This window comes from Ambystoma mexicanum, chromosome 11 (genome assembly GCF_040938575.1).
Source record: "Ambystoma mexicanum isolate Mex_15411 chromosome 11, UKY_AmexF1_1, whole genome shotgun sequence".
Lineage (NCBI taxonomy): Eukaryota > Metazoa > Chordata > Amphibia > Caudata > Ambystomatidae > Ambystoma > Ambystoma mexicanum.
Window position 1 is genome coordinate 1403720244 of NC_090934.1, and position 21438 is coordinate 1403741681.

Here is a 21438-nt window from a genome sequence, read left to right on the forward strand (position 1 = left end):
TAACAAATGCTGTAGCTAATTCCATCATTTGACCCGTGTACCTCTCCCCATTTCAATTACTCACTAGGAGGTAGAACTTGCCTTGGAAGGGCAAATGCCTCTGTTTTCCGTCTCAAACATGCACACAACTATATGATGGGTGCAAGGTTTTCAAAAAAGAAAGAAAATAAAGCGGGCACTGCCCTAGCCATGCCATTATCAAAGGGGAATACCATATGCAAATCGGGCATAGTGCCACGTCAAATAAGGGCATTCTATCCTGAACTGTTAGATGGCATCCCTTCAAGCAACCGCATGATGTATTCAAGACGTTCAGCCATCCTGCTTCCGTTTTGCATGGACACCCTACGTGGGGGGACAGGCATGCCCAGCTATGGATCACGCTTCCTATGGCTTGAGACCCCCCTGGTACTCTCAGTATCAACACCAGAGGCGTAGACAGGATTGTCTAATAAGTGAGGCCTGAAGCGAATGTGGTTGGCGGCACGGTGTGGGCATTTACAGATGTTAACGTCACTGCGGTGAGCCCGAGTGGGCACTTAAAGATTTTGGGTGGGCCTAGCCTGTTTGAAGGTCGTGCAGAAGGGATGTGAAGCAACAGTTGGGGCTGGACCGCTCTCTTTGCAGACAGGATTTGCATAAGGTTCTTCTATTCTGTAATGCCATGGCATGCTGATAAAGGATGGTCTGGAGGGTTGCCCAGAGCAACGCCACCGCTTACGATTTATTCAAACCTTTCATCAATCACTCTTCAGTGTTCACACACAGCTCTGCATTCACACAGACGACACATTTCAGATCAGTGAATTACAGACTCCGAACCAATGGGAAGTAACAAACGGTTTAGCAGACATTATAAAATATATAACAATAAGAGTATTTTATGGAGCTCATAACATTATCTTGTTCGGGGAACATTTAAAAACCACTTGGGTGTCTGTCTTGCGGTCTACCATCAGGTCAACAGGATTGGTTTGCAGCCTCTCCAACCACAGGAAAAACAAGCATTGGCTTTGCCAACAGTTTGGGGGTTTTGTGTAGACATGGGATAGGCACTTGCCAGGCACTGCCATAGTGGTATTAACAGGCCATCAATGCTAGCAGCTGCAAAAGGGTGCCCGTATCTGGCCATCTAATAACAGTGCCTGGCTAATCCTTACACACAACCAAAAACTTTTGGCTTTGCCCAAGGCTCGTTTTTAATAGGACTTCTGTGAGGACACACATGGTGCTCATAAATCAAGTGGCTGAAGGCAGACCTGGTTAGGACATTTTTATTACACCTGTAGTGTGTTTACAGCTCTCGGAAGACTGCTTTGAAGAAACACTGGCAGGCACCTCTAACACAAAGTTGGATAGTAAGGCTTGATAAAGCTGGCTCAAAGAGCACCCAGGAGAATGTGTTTTGGGCGGGGAAGGCACAGCGATTAGCGTGGCCATGATCATTCAATGGATGGGTAAATAACCAAACACCGACAAGCTTGGCGTTTCTCGTGACCTCCTTATACGCCATTATCTGTACTCTAATGCCGTAGTTTCAGCGTATATGGACATGGGGAACTTCGGCAACCAGGGATAATGTAGATCTCTTTAGGCCCTCTGATTCTAGGACTTAACTCTACTGTCGCCACGGTCACCAGGAATAGGAGTGCTGGCAGGGAGTGCCACCCTTACCTTCACTCTGGCTAACCACACGCCCCCATAACTTCCACCCACCTACGGCATGCCTGGTCAGGCCGTGGGTCCATGGCCAGTCCCTCTTGGCTGCTTCCCTAGCGTTCCAAAACCACTCCCCCCGCACGTGTAGTTTTTTGTGTGTAAAACGCCCCACCCCACCCCAAAAAAAAACTGCTTGTAAGACCACAATACATGGATAGCGGTTGGGTTTACTAGATACAGGATTGTTCATTTTGCAAATCAGGCGTATCGGGTAGAACTAAGGGCATTATACCTCGAGGCACCTCCGGGTACACCAGACCCACCAAACGATGCATTTAGGCTTTACTACACGTGCCACACAGAATGCTGCCCACACTCAAGAGTCTAGACTACTGAACTGATGATTGCGTGGCAGATTTAAAAAACATACTCAACACCAAAAATCAAGATTGGCAAATGGTGCGCGATAGCTTGGCAGGGCATTGACCGAGATCCGGTCCATGCATCAAGTCCAGTCCATGCTTTAGCTTGCACCCATCACATCCAGCCTAGGCGGGACATGGGAAGAGGACTCCAAGAGGTCTTCCGGATTAGCTTTCTCAACATTGGAAGGCCCTCTGGGCTTTGTTCAAAATAGGCATGGAAAGTAAAACAAGTCATAAGAAAAAGGGTGAAATGATACATTCTGGGATTGCTAAGAAGTAATTTCTGACATGGACCACCAGACTGTTGACTGAAATCATGGTTCTGAATAATCTTCAGCTCCACAGGAAATGCACCATCAACGCAGGGGGTTATTCCGGGTCACCTGGGCTGGAAGGGGGTAGGGGGCCAATGCTTACCTGCTTCGGGTAGTTCTCCCACACCAGCCATATTTCATAAAGCCAGGGTTTCTGAGAAAGAGAAAAGTCTGATCAGTGACATTCACACACAATGTGATCTGTACATTTAGATTTCAAACAAGTTCACAGTAGACCACAAAACAGAGCCCCTTTGAGATGATGCCTACAGCCCCAATTAGTGTAAGAGAACACATTTCTTAATGCGTCCTAGCATCCCTTGTTCAAAGTGCAAGTGTAAACATGTTCTGGGCCACTTTGGAAGCCAACTTAAAGGCCAAGCTCTGGGCCCTGAAATTAGTTGCCAAAATGCAAATCCTTTCACAAACTTAATGGAAACACACAGGATTGTACCAACTATTTTGATCTGTTGTGCGCCCCATATTCCAGCTCCTGGAGCTTGCCTATAGACTGTACTCTGGCAGGTTTATCTGAATATACCATTTACCCAACCCATCCTGCTCACTAAAGGATCGGTATGCAACTGCATGCAAGGGTCTGTGCATTAATGTGCCACTTCTTTCAGGCAGACAGTCACAGGCGCAGGTATTTTGTGCACGCAGTCTCCTCATCATTGCCACGGTCCCCAAATGAACCCCTTAAGTACAAAGGACGAGTACGCTCGTCCTTTTTGCATAGACTTGCATAATAGCCTGGCACTTATTAATCTAGGGCGTCTCAAATACATACAGTCCTGCTATTCTCTGCCAGCAGAATATGCAAATAGTGGCATGGTCCGTTAGCCACCGACCACGCTGCCTTGCTCAAGACTGGCCACCCAAAACTAGATTATCTGCATAAAAATAATGGGCCTCCTGTTCAAGGTCCCCCCCCTCTCGCAGAATCAAAATAATCTCCACCCCAGGTTGCTGTAGAGCAGGGGGGCCTGCAACCTTCGGCTCTCTAGAGGTTTCAGACTACGACTACCATCCGCCCTATCCAGCTTAGTCAATGATGAGGGATCATGGGAGTTGGAGTCTAAACAAATCGAACAGGTTGCAGACCCAGGCTGCAGAGTCTGGACATTTCACTAAACATCTCTTGAACGTTGGCCTGGTGTTTTCGTGGTCGTTCAGAATAAGAAGCTTCAATACATTCCATATTGCCATGACCTGTGAGTAGACTTCCCTTTGGCTTACAAAAGGCATGTGATTGTGCAGCGCTAAATTAAATAATTTATTCTTGCAAGATTTTTTTTACGCTTGCCACAAAGTTCTATTTAGGTTTATTTCTGCAGAAATTGCATATTCATATTGTGCCGACGATAAGGGCATTTAGTCATAATTGAAACTAAATCTAGTGGACATTTAAATATGGCGCCGGCTCCTACGAAAAGGTGTTTATTTGGGGTCATTACAATGTTTGCTCATGCGTGGGGCTTTCCGCAAACAACCAGCATTGTGCTTGAAGGTGGGGGGAGGGGTGGGGAGCTCCTGTACTCAACGCTCACTCTGGTACTCCCAGTAGGAGAGAGAAGGTGCCAGCCCGCAGGCACAAAACAGGGGCGTTGTTCACGTCTTCACTGGGCTGCGAAGCAGGTCACAAACTAAATGTGTGCATGGCAGCAGGAGGCACACGTGGCCAGGTGGCACACGTGGGTTCTGGACCAACTATATATCAGTTAGTGCGTGTTTCGGTAGCCAGGGTAACCCAAACAGTTGCCAACCGAGCCAGGAGGGTTCCAGGACTATTGCCGTCACACAATACAACCACACTACAATGGCGACACACCGTTTGGTAGACCAGGTCACTCATGCCTTTAAGAAGCACCACTTGCCATGCCACCTAATGATTCAATATTTTAAAAATTGAACACACCTCTCCAGGTTATGGATTTAACCAATAACGTCTATATATTTAAAATATGTGCAGGTCTTTAAAAAATAAGTGAGTAGAGAGTAACGCACAGATTTGATCAAACAGGTGAAGTTATTTAGCACATCCTGGAATCCTCTAAATAATTCCCTGCACAGTATTTATTTTACTGTTATCCTATGTATTGCACTGCCCCCTCCCCCTGGTACTGCCCCGCCACCCCTGCAATTGTGCAATCTCAATGTCACCTGGCCTAGTAAGATCGCTGTCTCCGTCTACCCTTTGATCCCCCTTTCCTTGCCTGGTCGCGCCTTGAAACACTTGTGTATAGGCGCGTTATAAATGCCATATCATATCGGTCAGAATCACGTTCCTCAACCGAGTATATGTGATTTTTCCCCCTAACAAGTAGAGTGGTAAATTTATTTGCGGGCAAAATACAGATTTTTTTTTTTATTTGAGAGTCCCGCACCAAGCCCCCCCGTTTTTGTATTCTTATAACACCACCCCAACCCGACCCATTTTAACCCCTTTACCCTTTATTTAATGTTTGCAGTGTTTTTCGGTGTTATGGTCCACTCTGAATTTACCACTCTAATGTTTTAGATCGATGAGTGGATACCTCCTGGACCCACCCTGCCTCTACAGCCAACTCCTCATGCAGCCGACTGCTCCAGTGGCTACGAGAGTTGCAGGCTAAAGTTACATTTAAAAATGAAGATGCGTCTTCTGAACAGTAGGCAAGGCTTGGGACCTTGCTCTGTAGAATATTTGAGCACTGCACTGATATCACTCCACACTAATGTACATTCCATTGCCCTGTGTTGCTGGGAGAGGGTGGGCGTGATACTTCTCATCTGTGGCTCTCTGCAGCTGTAGCAGCCCCTCCCTGCAAAGGTACTGGCACCCTTAGTAGGGCTTCTCCGTACCAGGGCGTTCAGAACACTTCCCTCCCCATGCCTTGCTAACCTCCTCTGTGGAGCTGAACCGTTCTCAAGCATTGGGGCAAGAACAGCAAACCAGGGCGAGGCCCATTGGTGTCCATCGATGCATGATCCATCCCAAATGGAGGGGTATTTATTCTTCGAGCTTAAATCTACTAAAAAGGGATGAATGTTGGGTGTCCTTTTTTAGAAATCAATGCTGCTTTGCACAGAGGGTGACCTGGGAGACCGTTTGTGTCTATTTGACCTAATCACATTTGATCGAATTTATTTGACCTTTTTTTCAGTCTAAAATGCGGGGGAGAACCCTGCAACAAACCCCCCCCACTTCCCCTCAACCTAATCTATACCCTTACCCACCCCCATATATATGGGATACATTACTCACCGTAATCGTATTTCTGATGCTTGTATCTGCTTAGATTCACATGCTGTGCATAGGCCGACATCTAGTGGAAGCTGCGGAGTATTACAGTTTGTTTTTCGAAACTCGAAAATGGGCGTCGACACAGGCGTGCCAGTAATACTATCCCTAGTGTGACGTCCACTGTACCCAAGATCCCTCACGCGTCTAGGATCCTCAGATTGTATTTTTTCTGACATGAGGAAGCATGAGGAGTAGCGTGAGTACAGATAATCCAAGCAGATAGACAGAAAGGTAAGACTACAAGCAATCATGCGCCTTCTCTCGCAGGGGAGGAAGAGTGGGTCGCATGTGAATCTAAGCAGATACAAGCATCAGAAATACGATTACGGTGAGTAATGTATCCCTTCTGAGGCTTGTGGAATCTGCTTAGATCACATGCTGTGCCTAGATTAGCGAGCAGTACCAGAAGAAGGAGGTGGGATGTGAGAAGGGTCATGAGCAAACAGGTGTCTTAGAACCGCTTGTCCCACTTGTGTATCTGTCTTGGAATGAGTGTCAATGCAGTAATGCTGAGTAAAAGTGTGAATAGAGCTCCAAGTAGCTGCTTTGCAAATGGTGTCGAGGGGAACATTTGCAATGAAAGCCAGAGTGGCCCCAATGCCTCTAGTAGAGTGGGCTCTTGGCGTAAAAGGCAAAGTTTTTTCAGAAAGAGAGTAACACAGCTGTATACAGTTGATAATCCACTTCGAGATAGCGCCTTTAGAGACGCGATCTCCCTCTCTGCCTGTAGCTACGGAGACAAACAGTTGATCTGTTTTCCTTAGCGGTCTGGTTTTATTTACATAGTAGAGGACCGCCCTACGCACATCTAGGGTGTGTAGTTTCACCTCAGCCGAGCTTTGCGGGTTCTGGAAGAAAGCCGGAAGCTCGATGGACTGGTTTACATGGAACTTTGATATAAATTTAGGTGAGAACCTAGGGTGTGTGCGTAAAACCAGTTTGTCCTTGTGGATAGTAAAGAAAGGATCCTGCACTGACAGAGCCTGAATTTCACTGACCCTTCTTATAGAGGTAATGGCTACTAAGAAGGCCGTTTTATAAGTCAGGTGTTTGAGACTACTTTTATGCATGGGTTCGAAAGGGGGGCCCATGAGCTTAGCTAGCACCACATTAAGGTCCCATCCTGGCGGTGGGTTCGAAATAGGAGGGTGAAGTCTCTTTACTCCTTCCATGAAGGCTTTAACTACTGGTACTTTCCACCACGACACCTTGTTATGGGATGTGGTGTAAGCCGAGAGGGCTGCCAGGTGTACTTTCAGAGAGTTAAAAACCAATCCTGCATCCAGCAGGTGGAGCATGTATGTCACAACGTTGGAAGGAGTGCAATCAACTGGGTTGATTTGTTTATTCTGGCACCAAATAACAAATCTCTTCCACTTGTCAAAATAACAGTGCCTTGTGTTTGGTTTCCTGGATTCTTTTAGGATGTCCATACACCTTTGTGGTAAATTGAGATGGCCAAACTCTGACCTCAGGAGCCATGCTGCCAGGTTCATTGAGTTGGGTTCCTGGTGCACTGTTTGACCTTGTTGCTGGGACAGTAGGTTGTACCAGGCTGGGAGTTTGATGGGCTCGCACACCGCCATCCTGCGTAGGTGTGGAAACCATGGTTGTCTCGCCCACATGGGAGCAACTAGGATGAGCGTCATTGATTCCTTGTTCATCTTGTACACCACCTTCCTGATGAGGAGTTGGTGGAAAAGCGTACGCAAACATCCCTGACCAGTTCATCCACAGGGCGTTCCCTTGGGAGTCTGGCTGGGGGAACCTGGATGCAAATCCTGGGCATTGTTTGTTTTCGCTTGTGGCGAATAGGTCTATAGTGGGGAAACCCCACTGAGAGAAGAGATCTTCTACGATATCTCTGTGAAGGACCCATTCGTGTTCCTCTGGGAGGGAGTCTCTGCTTAGGGCATCCGCTAGGGAATTGAGCTCCCCTGGAACATGTTGTGATGACAGGAAGATGTTCCGTCCGAGTGCCCATATCCAGATTTTCTGGGCAAGCTTGGACAGATTTGGCGAACGAGTCCCTCCTTGTTTGTTCAAATAGAACATGGCTGTCGTGCTGTCCGTCCGGATCTGCACCGACAAGTTTAGCAGATGGGGCTCGAACGCCCGAAGCGCTCGGAATACTGCCAGAAGCTCTAGCAGGTTGATGTGGTTCTTGGCTACTGAGTGAGACCAGAGACCCTGAGCTGTGTGGTGGAGATGGTGAGCTCCCCACCCAGTCAGGCATGCATCTGTAGTCACCACTGCCTGTACTTCGGGATCGTAAAAGGGTTTTCCCCTTGCGAGATTCTCTCTTGTCCACCAGTGTAAGCTCTGTACGAGTGTTGGCGAAACGACCACTAGATCGTCCCACTGACCACTTGCCTGAGACCACTGTTTCGCCAACCATTCCTGCATGGGACGCATGCGCAGACGCGCGTGGGGGACCAGGTAAATGCAAGACGCCATCATGCCCAGTAACCGCATTGCTTTGCGTACCGTTATTTGTTGACCTGACTGATAATGTGGAATTTGCAGTAGTATATTCCGAATTCTCTCTTCCGAAGGGAAGGTCAACCCTTTTTGAGAATCTAGGATTGCTCCTAGGAACTGTTTCGAGGTGCTTGGCACTAGGCTTGACTTCTTCTCGTTGATAGAGAAGCCTAATTCGTGGAGGAGGTTGATAGTCCTCTGAATGTTTGACCTGCAATTTCCTGGGGTTTCCCCCGTTATGAGCCAGTCGTCCAGATAAGGGTACACTGGGATTGCCTCCCTGCGTAGGTGTGCAGCTGCCACCGCCAGTACCTTGGTGAACACCCTTGGTGCTGACGCTATCCCGAAGGGCAGTACCTTGAATTGGTAGTGGCGACTGTCCACCTTGAAGCGCAAGTATTTTCTGTGGGCTGGGAGCATGGAAATATGAAAATAAGCATCTTTCATATCCAAGGTTGCCATGTAATTCCCCTTTTTTAGGAGGGGGATTACCTCTTGTAGCGTGGTCATACGGAATTTTTGGGGCTTGACATACTTGTTGGCAGGCCGTAAGTCCAATACTGGGCGCATTGTTAAATCTTTCTTTGGCACAAGGAAGTAAGTTGAATAGATACCCTTGTTTACCTGGTGTCCTGGGACGAGTTCTATCGCGTCCTTTTCTAGCAGAATGGCGATCTCCTCGAGAAGGATCTTCTGATGTTGTAAGGAGTGTACTCTTTGTCGTGGAGGGTGGTTCCGGGGACGCAGCAGTAATTCTATACAATATCCTGTGGACACTGTTGACAGCACCCATCTGTCTGAGGTGATCCCTTCCCAAGCCTGGGTGAAGTTGGAAATGCGTCCCCCTACTGGGGTTGCGTGAGAAGGGACCCTGAACTGAGCGTCACTGCTTTGGTGGAGGCGTGCCACCTCCCTTGTTGGGGCTGCCTCTGCCTCTTCCACGACCTCTTTTGTTACCCTTGCTGTAACTCTGGGTAGACTGCTGGTTGTTGTTCCATTGTGTACCCTGTCCTTGGGCATAGTTGCCTCTTTGTGAATTTTGGCCGCGTGGGCGACGAAAATTACTGTTCCCCCTCTGATTAGGGGGTTTGTTGGTAAGCTGGCCAAGGGATTTGAGAGTCTCGTACTCGTCCTTGGCATTCTTAAGTGCGTCTTCGACCGCTTTCCCAAACAATAGATCGGGTTCCACCGGCTTGTCTATTAATGAAGCCTGTGTTTCTGTTTTGAACCCCGACTGCCGTAACCACGCATGTCTCTTGATAACAGTACCTTCTGCTATCAATCTTCCTGCGTTGTCCGCGGCGTCGAAAGTTGCTTTTAATATGCAACCAGACACGGCTCTCCCTTCTGCCGAGATCCGAGCCAACTGGCCCTTTAACGGTTCAGGAGCAGAGGCTATGAGCGCCGCGACCTCTTCCCATTGATGGCAGTTGTAACTTGCCAATAGGGTGGTGGAGTTTGCAATCCTTGCTTGGTAGGCGGACGTTGAGGCTACCTTCCTGCCAAACCCGTATAGTCTTTTGCTCTCCTTGTCGGGAGGAGCTTCTGATGACGATAAGGGTGTCCCAGCCCTCTTCCGAGTGTTGGTAACCACTAGGGAGTCTGGTTTAAGCTGTCCTCTTATATAAAGAGGGTCAGACTGGGCTGCCCGAAAAAGTTTTTCGACTCTGGGGTTGACGGCTCTGGTGAGGTTTGGATTCACCAGGGATGGATCTATTCTACGTTGGATGGATTTAAGGATAGGGATGGTTTGAGCGACCGGCCTCCTTTCTCCCACCAACTCTTCTGCGAAGTCCCTTTCCTCCTGTACACCGTGGGTGTCGATGTGAAAATGTTCTGCCGCGCGAGCGAGAACTTCATTAAGAAGGGGCTGGTTATCAACTGGCGAGTCGGTAACTGGGGCTTCGCTTTCTACCGGGGAATCTACTCTGTAAATTTCCTGCTCGTCTTCTACCTCCTCCAGGTCCTCATCATCCGCATAGTATTCAGTCCCGGTTTGTTCCTCCATAATTGTAAACTCCTGGTCCCCTTCAGGGAAAGGCTGTCCTTGGTATCTGGGGTGTGGAGTGGGGTGTGGAGTAGAGTAAGGCTGCACCTCGAAGGGTTCAGATCTTTCGAACCGGGCCTTTTTACTTAGGGGGGTAGGATCAGAGGAGCCTGAGGGTGTGGCCCCTTGAGGGTCATACGAAAGGAAATGTTCTGGGTTCTTGTCATACAAATCAGCTAAGGAAGACATCCTTGACATGACCCTGTCTATGTCTTCACTGGACCATTCTTTGTTACAGGGTATGGCTTTAGTAGGCAACTTAGAGGACTTATCAAGGGTAGCCTTGCTGGATGTTGATGTCCCAGTAGATTTATGTTTGACTGTCTGCTTAGGGTGGAAGGATGGTCTTACAGGAGTGGAAGGCTGTGCTTTCCGCTGTATCCCCCCCCTCGCCGTGCATGGAAAAATGTTTTCCCTGCCCGTTGGAGGCCTCAGAGACTTTCGACGCCTGGCGTCGAGGGTCGGGAGAGGTACCTTGTTTTGAGCGTGGGGCCTCGCTGGTGTTAACTGCGGCCTCGGTCTCCTGGAGCGCGGCCTGGGGGTGGAAGTCGTCTTCGTCTTCCAACGATCGAACTTCCGTTAATCTAGGGAGCGAGGCACTCTTGGCAAGAGTGGATGATTGCCTTGCGTCATGCGGCGATCTCGATCGAGAGCGCCCAGAGGACACCGAGTCGGACCGTTCTATCTGTGCCTCTTTCCGAGACGTCGACGTCGTCGAGGTTCAGTTGGACTTAGTGTGCTTAGTGTGTGTAGGGTGTGTAGCGCTTGCGTCGCCGGGGGTCTTCCCCATAGCCGCCCTGCCGGACAACCTTCCGAGGTCGGGGACCTGCGCTCGGCAGTCTTTCGACGCCGTAATGCCCTCACCGTCCGAAAGTACGGCGTCGCTGCCATCGCTGAAGGCGCCCTCCGCTGCCATGGCTGCCTGCCTGGCGTGGTGGGCCCAACGCTTTGTCGAACGGTCCTTAAGTGTCTTAGGCTTAAACCTACTACACGCTCTGCAGTACGCTTCGGGGTGGTCCCTCGGCAAGCAGAGATTGCACGTGGCGTGCCTGTCGACCCAAGGGTATTTGCGGTTGCACTTGGGGCAGAATTGGAAAGGGGTACCCTCCATACGCACCTTGAGGCAGCGGGCTGGTAAGTGTAGGAAATATATAAGGTGTACCTATATACTAAGAGTGAAGAGTATGTACCACCCCCCACTCTCCCTACTTGCAGGGCCGAGGCCAGCGGCCTTCCGAGGCCCAGATCCGTCGTGCAGCAGCCGACAGTCGATGTCTTCTCCAGCCGTCGTCGAGGGTCGACGTTGGGGTGGGGAAGGATGTCAATAAATAATTTTACTTCAATAATTAGCAAAAGTATGGCTAAGGCCAGGGAACTCCGCAAGATGCTTCCGACCAGTATGGCGGAAAAAAACAATCTGAGGATCCTAGACGCGTGAGGGATCTTGGGTACAGTGGACGTCACACTAGGGATAGTATTACTGGCACGCCTGTGTCGACGCCCATTTTCGAGTTTCGAAAAACAAACTGTAATACTCCGCAGCTTCCACTAGATGTCGGCCTATGCACAGCATGTGATCTAAGCAGATTCCACAAGCCTCAGAAATATATATATCTAATTACATTTGACAAAAAAAAAATGTTTTAGGTCAATTATGCTAATACCAGGAGAACACGTGGCAGATAAGGACCCCCCCCCCTCCCAACACCATGCCATGCGCTGGCTCACCTTCCAGGCCAGCCACTGTGGGTAATGGTGGCCCTGAACCTTCTCACTGTTCACGCACCATCAATGCCAACACCCTCCAGCAGCCCCTTGTGTCTCTGCAGGTTACACAGTGCTCTTTTCAGTGTGGTGCATCCTTTCTGGCGTGAATCAGAACATCCCATGCAATGCAACCCACCAGAACAAACACCTCCCGAAGACTTCAATACAGATAAGCCACTTACATCGTAAAGGACTGCAATCCCCCCGATGAAGGCACAGAGATAGAAGACGAACCTCCAGCTGCAAAGGAAACGGGGACTGCGTTAAGAATAGCTGAACACAAGGGCATGCGACAGTAACACGTAAGAGAACAGAGCATGTTCTTCCAGGCCAGGGGCATGCCATGTTTCATGCAAACTCAGGCTTCTTCTGGAGAAGCATCAGCATGCAGGCCAGTCAGTGCACAAGAGTACTGCCTGCCTGCCATGACTGCAAGGATGTAGCCATGGATCCAGTTACTGGTATCTCCAGAAATGATCAAACACAAAAAGACCCAATGAAAAATTACCAAATTTGTCAGGTATTTTTGTACATTTTAAATAATATGTAGACGTGTGTAAGGGTGAAGGGGGGATTACGGGAGACTCCCCCCTGCATTATTAAAAAAACGTGACCAAAAATATCTGTCTTTTCACTAGGTATTGAGACAAACTGTGGGCTGCCATCCACGCCTGGCTCTCCAAGTATAAGTCATTTATCAGTTTGGAGCCCTCTTCGTAGCACCCGGACAGCATGATGAGACCCCGAGTATCATCAGCATAATTTGTGTATGTGACACCCAGGTTGTCGAGACGGTTGAATAGGAGCTTCGTGAATATATTGTAGAGCATTGGCAATACACACGATCCTTGAGGGACACCGCAATAGATGGGGATAGGGTCAGCTGAAGGTGAGAAGACCCTAGTGGTGCTATTGGATAGGAAAGATTGTATCCATGAGGTTGCCTCGCTAGAGAAGGCGGCTGCGGACACCAGATGCTCGGTGAGGATCCGGTGGTCAACAAGGTCAAAAGCTGCCAAAAGGTCTAGAAGCAGGAGCATGGCTAGCTTACCATTATCCTTCGCCCCATCCACTTGGATTTTAAGGTCCAGGAGGGCTGTTCCTGTTCCATGCCTTGGCCTAAAGCCAGATTGTCCGAGGCCCAGTAATTTGTAGATAGACCACTCTTTTTTTCTTTTTTTTTTAGGACATGCCCAAGCCTCCTTAAGGCTGTTGGGTACTGAGCTAGTTTAGAAGGAGCAGTTGATTATGGCAGTTATGAACAGGCCAAGTCCTTGGTGCCCTCCTGAATGATTATGGCTGGACATAGATCCCCTTGGCATCTGGACGGTTTGAGGCCGACTTCTTTGGCCAAAATGGAGCAAAGGAGAAGGGTGGGCATGCAGGGGTCTTGTGGTTAGGAGGGTGAGAGGTATTGGCATTCTTTGTCAAGCTATTCTTTTTTCTGCTCAATTCTGGATTGGAGTATGGTAATTTGGTCTACAAAGGCTTTTTGTATTTTAGCACACCATTCTGTGTCTTTCACACAAGATTCAGACGGTGTGGAAGGTGACAAGTTCCCCAAGGATATTGAAGAGCTCTCTTGTCCTAGATTTGGCATTAAGGATTCTATTGTCGTAGGGCTCTTTCTTAGCATTGAGGGTAGCTGTTTTATAGGTAGAAGCGGCTGAAGTGAAGAGTGCTTTGTTTGTGGAATTGGGCCTTTTTCTCCAGGTGGATTCTGCCTCTCTTGGTGTTCCAGAGGATTTTCAATTCAGGGGTAAACCAATTGTTAAGATGGGCTACTGGTTTAGCTTTGGTTAATTTAATGGGAGTGATGCAGTCTACTGCTGCCTACAGTGTTTTGTTGTATAGGTCGAATAGTTTATTTGCATCTAAGTCTGTAGTTTGCAGGGACAAGGATATTATGGATTAGTGGGCGTAAACTTTGCAACGTTATGTTACGGCTGCTTCTGGCAAGGGTTTGCGGAGCGGTGGCAGGATTAGTGCTGGCAGGAGCATTCCCTTGGATGGAGAAGGAGATGACATGGTGGTCGGACCAAGCAGTTGGTTCGTTTTTGGAGGCTGTGGTAGCGCAGTTGTAGTCTACCAACCAATCCAGAGTTCTGCCTTTATTATGCGTCAGTGCTGGGACGCGGTGGTTGAATCAGAGTTGGGAGATTGTAGCGATAAGGCATTTGGGTCATTAGGATCACAGAGACCTAGGTTAAAGTCACCAAGCAGGATGATTTGAGATGGTTTGGTGGTGTTGGTTAGGTCAGAAATGTCTTCCTCGAAGGAAGAGATGTGTCCTGGAGGCCTGTAGATAAGGTGCATAAGAATTGTTAGGGACGCTGAGAGTGGGATCTTGACCATCAGAAGTTCTGAAGATGGGGAGCTGGCAGATGGGGTGGCTCCGAGGCCGAAGGATGTTTTAGCAATGAATGCTACTCCACGTCCTTTGCCTGTGTCTCTATCTTTCCTTATTATTGAGTAGCCATCTGGTGTGGCAAGGGATAGTGCCGGGCCTGCTGCCGCCAGGTTTCAGTGATGGCCAGGAAATGTGAGTCGTTGGAAGAGATAAGGTCGGCAATGTCGAGCGCATGGGTGACCAGGGATCGAGCATTGATGAGAGCGCCTCTGATGGTAGGGCGTTCAGCTATGCTGCGAGTTGCTTTTGGGGTTTCATCTGTGTTAGGGGTTAGGCTGGCAGGCAACGGGTTTGGTGACAAGGGTTGGTGGTCTCTTCTCGTGAGAGTCCTGTGGAGAGGGAGCTGGGAACAGAGTCTCTGGTTTCTGCCCTTCACTGGGCATGGGATCCGAGGTGTAGGCGGTGGGGCAAACTGGTGGATCCATTCTATAGGGCTAAGAGAAGGACTAGGCGAGGAATCCTGTTTAGGGTCATCACGAGCCACGGTCGCTATGCGAGTAGAAGGTGGCTCTGGCGCCGGGGGTGGTTGTAGTCTAGGAAGGAAGTAGGACAGGGCGATTGAGTTAAATAATGGGAGAATAGTTGCCATGGTTAGTGTAGTTCTGTAGAAGGCTGCCATGAAAGCAAGGTCTTAGTAGGATGTCGGCGAGCAGGCTGGACGCTAGTTCACTCAAATATGAGCGTTCACTAAGGTTCAGTAGGCTGGTTCACTCAGGTGCATAGGAGGCTAGTTGACTTCAGTACAGTAGGCTAGTTCACGCCAATACAGTAGGCTAGTTCACTTCAATACAGTAGGCTAGTTTCCAGCAACGGGCTGGTTCACTTGAGGTACAGCAAGCTAACAAACTAATTCTGTCATGTGTGAAACGCTAGTCGATTACACTCAATGAATTGGGCCAGTATGCAGATAAGGTAGGTGTCTGGCATGAAGGCATGCACAGTGTGCTTAGTAAGAGGGGAGGCAGTAGGAGTATGCAGCCATCCACATACTACAAATACAGCTATTATTGATTGCCGAGGCCAGTTGGATAAAGTTAAAGCAAAGGACATGAATTCAGCAGCTAGGCGATAAGGGCGGAAGCTGTGTGCAAGGTAGTGGTGGGGGTGTTGCGTCTGAGAACAAGGGTATGATCAAAGTTACTTACAACTAATCGGGTTCTAGAATACACTTGACGTGAAAGAGTGTCCATGTTCTCACTAGTCAGGAGCAGCAAAGCCATGTAATCGCCTGCGTATGTAGCCTCAGGTTTCCAGAGTCTATGGCTGGAGACGGCAGCCGGAGTAGGGAAATACTGCGTAGGAGACAAAGGAAGATACAGAAGGCTCGCGGCTCGCCTCAGCGAACAGAGGCAAACTGGGCCTTGAGTGTGAGCCTTTGGGGGTGGTGCCAGCGTCCGCCTGCCGGCTTCCAATTGGTTCCTTTTGAACCTTGGAAGGCCAATCACAGCAGAGACATAGCATCAACAGGAAGAAAGGCACAGCTTAACGCGACATCAGGGCACGGCGACCATTACAATGTGGGGCAGTTTTGGAAATATTGCAATGGTGGCACCGTAGATCAATGCAGCGTTTTTCAATATCACAGCACGTTAGGCTAAAGAAACAAATCTGCAGGCACTTGTGCTCATCAGGAGGCCTTTCAGGCAAAAACAATGGCACGTTGCGGCAGCAGCAAAATAATTCCTTTTCACGTAGCAGGGGTGGCAGGCATTACGATAGAAGCCCTGGTAGGCTTGTTTCGGATTTCAGCGCCATTCAGTCCGTCGTCTCCATGCGGTCGGCGCGTTGTAGATAGGTATGCTGGTAATGTTGAAAAGGCACCATCGGGAACCCCTGCATGGACTGGATTCCTGTGTTCCTGTTTTAGATTTAGTGTCTGCTAGTGTATTCGGTGCTTGACGTCTTCATTGCTACTTCCAACTCAACATTTCAGGTTATCTCTTTGGTTCATCTTTACTCAGTTTTTACAAAAAACCTACTACAGATAATTACACTGTACTGATTGCAAAGAGTGAGAGTGAAAAATAGTGTGATTGCGAGATTGAGCGAGAGTCCGAGAGCGAGAAAGACTAAGGAAGAGTGAGAAAGTGGAGAAAACGTGATAGTTGCTGGAAGATAGCTCAGCCAGGTGGCTCAGGCTGTCCGGTGCAAATGGTTCAAAAAGTTCACATTATTGCGCAACCAAATGTCCACCACAGACCAGCTGGAATTTGCAGTTGGGTGGGGGTGGGGAGGGTGTTTGGGTGGACTGGGGCCTGTGAATAAAAGGTTTCTTTGGAGAGCAGATCTCCGTTTGCAGGGATATGACTTTTAGACCTCACAAGTTCAACCACATTTAGATGGTTTCAGAGTCTGGCAACTAAATTTCGGGATAGCTAGGGAAATATTTTTTTAACTCTGCACCTCGCTGCCAAGATTGTAAGTCAGCCAATAATGTCGGGGCGTTCAGGCGCAGGGATTTTTGGCAATGGGAGTGGTAAGCACGGAGCTTCAAGTTTGAGCCCGTGTAGCATCAGGAGCACTGTAATGAAAGGATCAAATGGACGTGCGAAAGAATTAAGACAAGGACACAAGAAAGAAGGCAACAAAGGAAGGAAGGAAGGAAGTGACTATATGGGAGATGAGGGAATACGAGACCACAACATAAAAAGGACATCTGAGGTCTCTTCAGCTCAGAAGCTTTGCCTCCATGCTCTGCTCAGCAGACGATGCTTCACGGTCTGCAAATATTTTCCTCAAAAAAATTGATTTTATAATCTCAGGATGGCTACAAAAGGGAGGATCAAAAACCGACAGCAGGAGATGTGTGACAGTTTCAAACCATGCTAAATGCCTGTGTTCTCCTTTGCCTAGGCACCTTTACATTTGGGCAAAGGAGGAAACCAAGCAAGACACAACGAGTTGCCCATTAGCACACAGTTTGTTCAAGTGGTTAATGCAGGATTCACATTTAGGTGTTCTATTTCTACAGATCATAGCCATAAGCGCGCCTCACCGGCCTGCGTGTGTAGTCTTTGGCTGAAGGATGCATGCCTCCGGGCTATGAATGCCTTAAACATTCCTGCACAGCTGTGGCAGTGCTGCAGTCATGCATCCTACACATGTAAAGTGAGATGGGCGTTGGGACATGGTGCGTGAGATTAGAGCCATGTGGGATAGACGCTGCCAACTGGCACCGAGACATGACAATCCAAGACATTGTAGAAGTCGCTGTATGACAAGCCAAGCCCCTGAAATCACTGGGATGGGGGGGAACGTCGAAGGATATTGGCGGGGGGGGGGGGGAATGTCGAGGGTTATTGGCAGGGGGGGACATCGAAGGTTATTGGCAGGGGGGCAACATATCGAGGGATATTGGCAGAGGGGGGAACATCGAGGGATATTGGCAGAGGGGGGAACATCGAGGGATATTGGGCGGGGGGGACGTCAAGGGATATTGGGCGGGGGGACGTCAAGGGATATTGGGCAGGGGGACGTCAAGGGATATTGGGCAGGGGGACCGTCGAGGGATATTGGCATTGGGGACATCGAGGGATATTGGTGGGGGTGACAGAGGGATATTGGCGGGAGGGGGGGGACATCGAGGGATATGGGTAGGGGGAATGTCGAGGGATATGGGGGGGGCATCGAGGGATAAGCTGGCAAATAGATCAACTAGAGTAAGGCGGAGAAAGAGGAGACCAAGATGGAAAAGGCTTCAACACTACCCATGATGGCAACTAACTGCACACAGGTCCCCTTTTGTACATGGTTTTCTTATTCATTGACTCCACTCCTCTGTACAGGAAGTGTGGTTGGACGACAATGCTCCCGGCACAGGAAGCACACCAGACTCCTGAGATGGATTGAATTCTCTTTCAGGGGGACACTAGCAAACACAGGTAGGATGCATGTTTTGCATAAATGCAACAACTGCACAAATAGTACCGGAATATAGACCAGAGAAAACTACAAGTCCTGGTTTAACAGCTAAGGGGTGTGCAGAATATTACACAGAAACTGGCTGCAATGAGATTCATGGGAGGGCGGGCAGACATATGGACTCAGGAGACATCATGGGAGGAAGGCGAAGGCACATCACCTGATACAAGCCACAGGAACATATGGAGACAACACTTTTCCATAGCCTGAAACTGGTAAGTTAATGAAACAGTTTTTGTGAACATGAGAAATAATTAAGTTTATACAATTGTTTCTACAAAAGTGAAGAAGTTAATGTAAACTTGACACACATGGGCAATTCTTGAAATAGTGCAAAACCTGAAATGAGGCCAATGTTATGTGCCACATCTTTTACCCCGCTGCATGGGCAGCCATTGTGCCACTGCCGCTCTGACCCTCATGCCACACACCAAGCCCAGGCTGTGGTGGACGAAGAATAAAAGGTCATGCATGTGCCTGTGCAGCAGACCAGTGCACAAGCTCTATTCAGCACCCTCTGCACTGTCTCCATATCCTTTGCAATTGCCACCATGCATACATGCAATGCGGGACATACTTCCATGCGAGAGAACTGGCAATGAAGGGGAGTCTGAACCAACCTGGATGTGCAATCGCGCCAGCTGGGGCATGGCTCCAGTTGCCACCTGCTTCCCTGCCATCTAAAGGTGCCAGATTTTCTCAGGCTCCTGCAATTGCCCGGGCTCGACATGCACACAATGGCACGCCCTAGACTGGCCCATGCTGAGCTTTGTGGCGTGGTCCCTTCAAGAGGGACCCATAGGCTGCAACGTGGCTGCACCAAGATGGCGAATTTGTATAGGGGCGGTTCCGGTCACTACTGAACATTGGATTTTTTAATCACTAGGAGGAAGTGACTGAAGCCCTCAAGGAGCAATTTCACCAATAATGCCAAACAGTCAGCAAAAGGTTCAAACTTCAGAAAGGGCCTTGGAAACCGAATTAAGTTCTTGGCAGCTTCGCATGTGCAACAGTCCGACACCTACAAATCATGCAGGTTTCAAGACGAGAGGAAAAATTCACATCCAAGCCACCCAGGGAAATAAAGTCTTCCTAGCTCCGGAAACCCATTAACGTCTTCCTAGCTCCGGAAACCCATAAAAGTCTTCCTAGCTCTGGAAACCCATCCTTTGGGAATCCAGAATCTTTCCATGAAAGTTGGCAGCCAACAATGCATCGACCATTGAGAATATATGAAACTGGCCAGTGAAAAAGGGATGCCCATGACCACCCCAAAACCAAAATGAAATCCCGGACTGCGGCTGCGAAGGCGGTAGACGTCAGTGACGAGGGACACTGCGGAACCCATGAGCTCTGCTGCCAATGCTCAAGTCTTCGAAGGCCGGTTACGGTGTGCACTCGGCGTATACAAAGTCAAAAACATGAACTGCACCATTGTGTAGCACCGGTTTGAAAAGGAGTACTTGCTATGACAGCAATACATGTTGCAGCATTTACAAAGTGTTGGTTAGAATTTGGATATAGAGAAGTACCAACTAAAGAGCTTTGCCATTGTATTGAGCTGCCAGTGGCATCTGAGCGGCCAGCCTGCCCATCAGTCTAGGAGATGCAGAGTTTCTTCTGTGTTGTCGGATTCAGTGGAAAGTTTATCCCACAGCGAGGGACGCCATCAGTAAACCACTGTGCCCTGAACAGTCTCACAGCAAAGTGGGACGGAGGAACAAACGCCAAGCCTTGCGAAAGACCAAGGACACTCTCCTGGCAAGCAGGGCAATGGTGCACTTTCAGATCAATAAGGTGACCCAGATCATAGTCGATGGAGAACATTGTCATCCAAACAGTCAGACATGTAAAGTCTCAAACAGCGAATGTTAGAAGAACGCTCGCCCCCACGAGAAGAGCACTCGCCCCCATGGAACACGATGCTCCGAGATTGAGAGACACACCACTGTAGTTCTTTTAGGGAACAAACATTTGTACACATATGGACAGTGACTTAAAGCCACTTTTCCCCAATTCTAAACTCACAAACTGACAGTTCGACAATCACCAGCAAGGATTGAGAAGTGAATGCTTCAGCCACAAGGGTACGACTTTGAACTTTAATAGCACCCAGTTTCTGACAACACCACAGATTTCCTGACTCGACTCTTGCAACTAGCGACTCCCAAAGAAGCGCAAATGACTTCAAAAACAGGAGCACATCAGTATGGCGACAGCGAAGGCTTTTCAAAAGCACAGAGTCCATTCAGCATTCAGAGAGAAAAGCCAGTACGAGTGCATCCAGACCTTTCTGTTCACCATAGTCAGCGAAGTGGGAGATGTTCAGCTAGCACCACTACACCACCATGAACGTCAAGCTGGAACTTGCTACCACGACCAACATTCGTTAAGGTTTGCCGAGCAGAACGGTGTGAACTGTTACCCAACATCCCTGTCTACAGGGGTCTCTTTACAAACTTATCAGGGGCACTGAGCAATTGCCCGAACCAGTGCCAGTCAACAGAACAATTCTGGATTCACAGATTTGATCATCTAGTGGAAGAAATTACAGGATCCGGCGTTCCCTGCGAGGCTACCACAGAATGACCGCCACCAAATCTAAATCAAGAGCAATGATGCAGGCTGCGGGAAAGTTATTGCGCTGGCCGGAGGTTCCACCCAGTGTTATGGGAGTATTTTCCTCCGCTCACTTAAGATGTCATCATTACGGCCACTCAGAACTTGAAATCCATCCCTCCAGCGGACCCCATTCCTCCTAACATCCTGAAAGAGATTATTCTGTTGATCACAGCCCCTGTTTTGTCAGCGGTAAACTCTTCTTTCATTAGCAGTTTTATTCCATCCTCACTTAAGCATGCATTGGTGATCCCGCTCTTAAAAAAAACCCAGCTCTTGTGCTCTCCCTTATATTTCCCCATGAAACTGGGTGAATCTTTCGTCGCTCTTCTTCGCTCCTTTCTAGAGAGCGCTCACTGCTTGGATCCTTCCCAGTCTGAATCCGCCAGGGTCGAGGCACAGAATCCGTTTGTGTCTTTTACGGACGACCTGGCGCGGATCGATCAGGGAGGTAACAACATTTTGATTATTCTCGATCTCTCAGCGGCATTCGACACCATTGACCATTC

General features: G+C 48.8%; 1 protein-coding gene across 1 annotated transcript in view; it reads right to left on the reverse strand.

Annotated features, from left to right (window-relative positions):
• The window catches only part of CERS3 (ceramide synthase 3), a 365411-nt gene that overhangs the window by 118211 nt on the left and 225762 nt on the right, over positions 1-21438 (reverse strand). The window contains exons 4-5 of the mRNA XM_069625033.1: positions 12162-12219; positions 2502-2552 (exon numbers count right to left, since the gene is read on the reverse strand). Of these exons, the coding sequence (XP_069481134.1) occupies positions 2502-2552; positions 12162-12219 (109 nt within the window). The remainder of the gene's footprint in view (positions 1-2501; positions 2553-12161; positions 12220-21438) is intronic.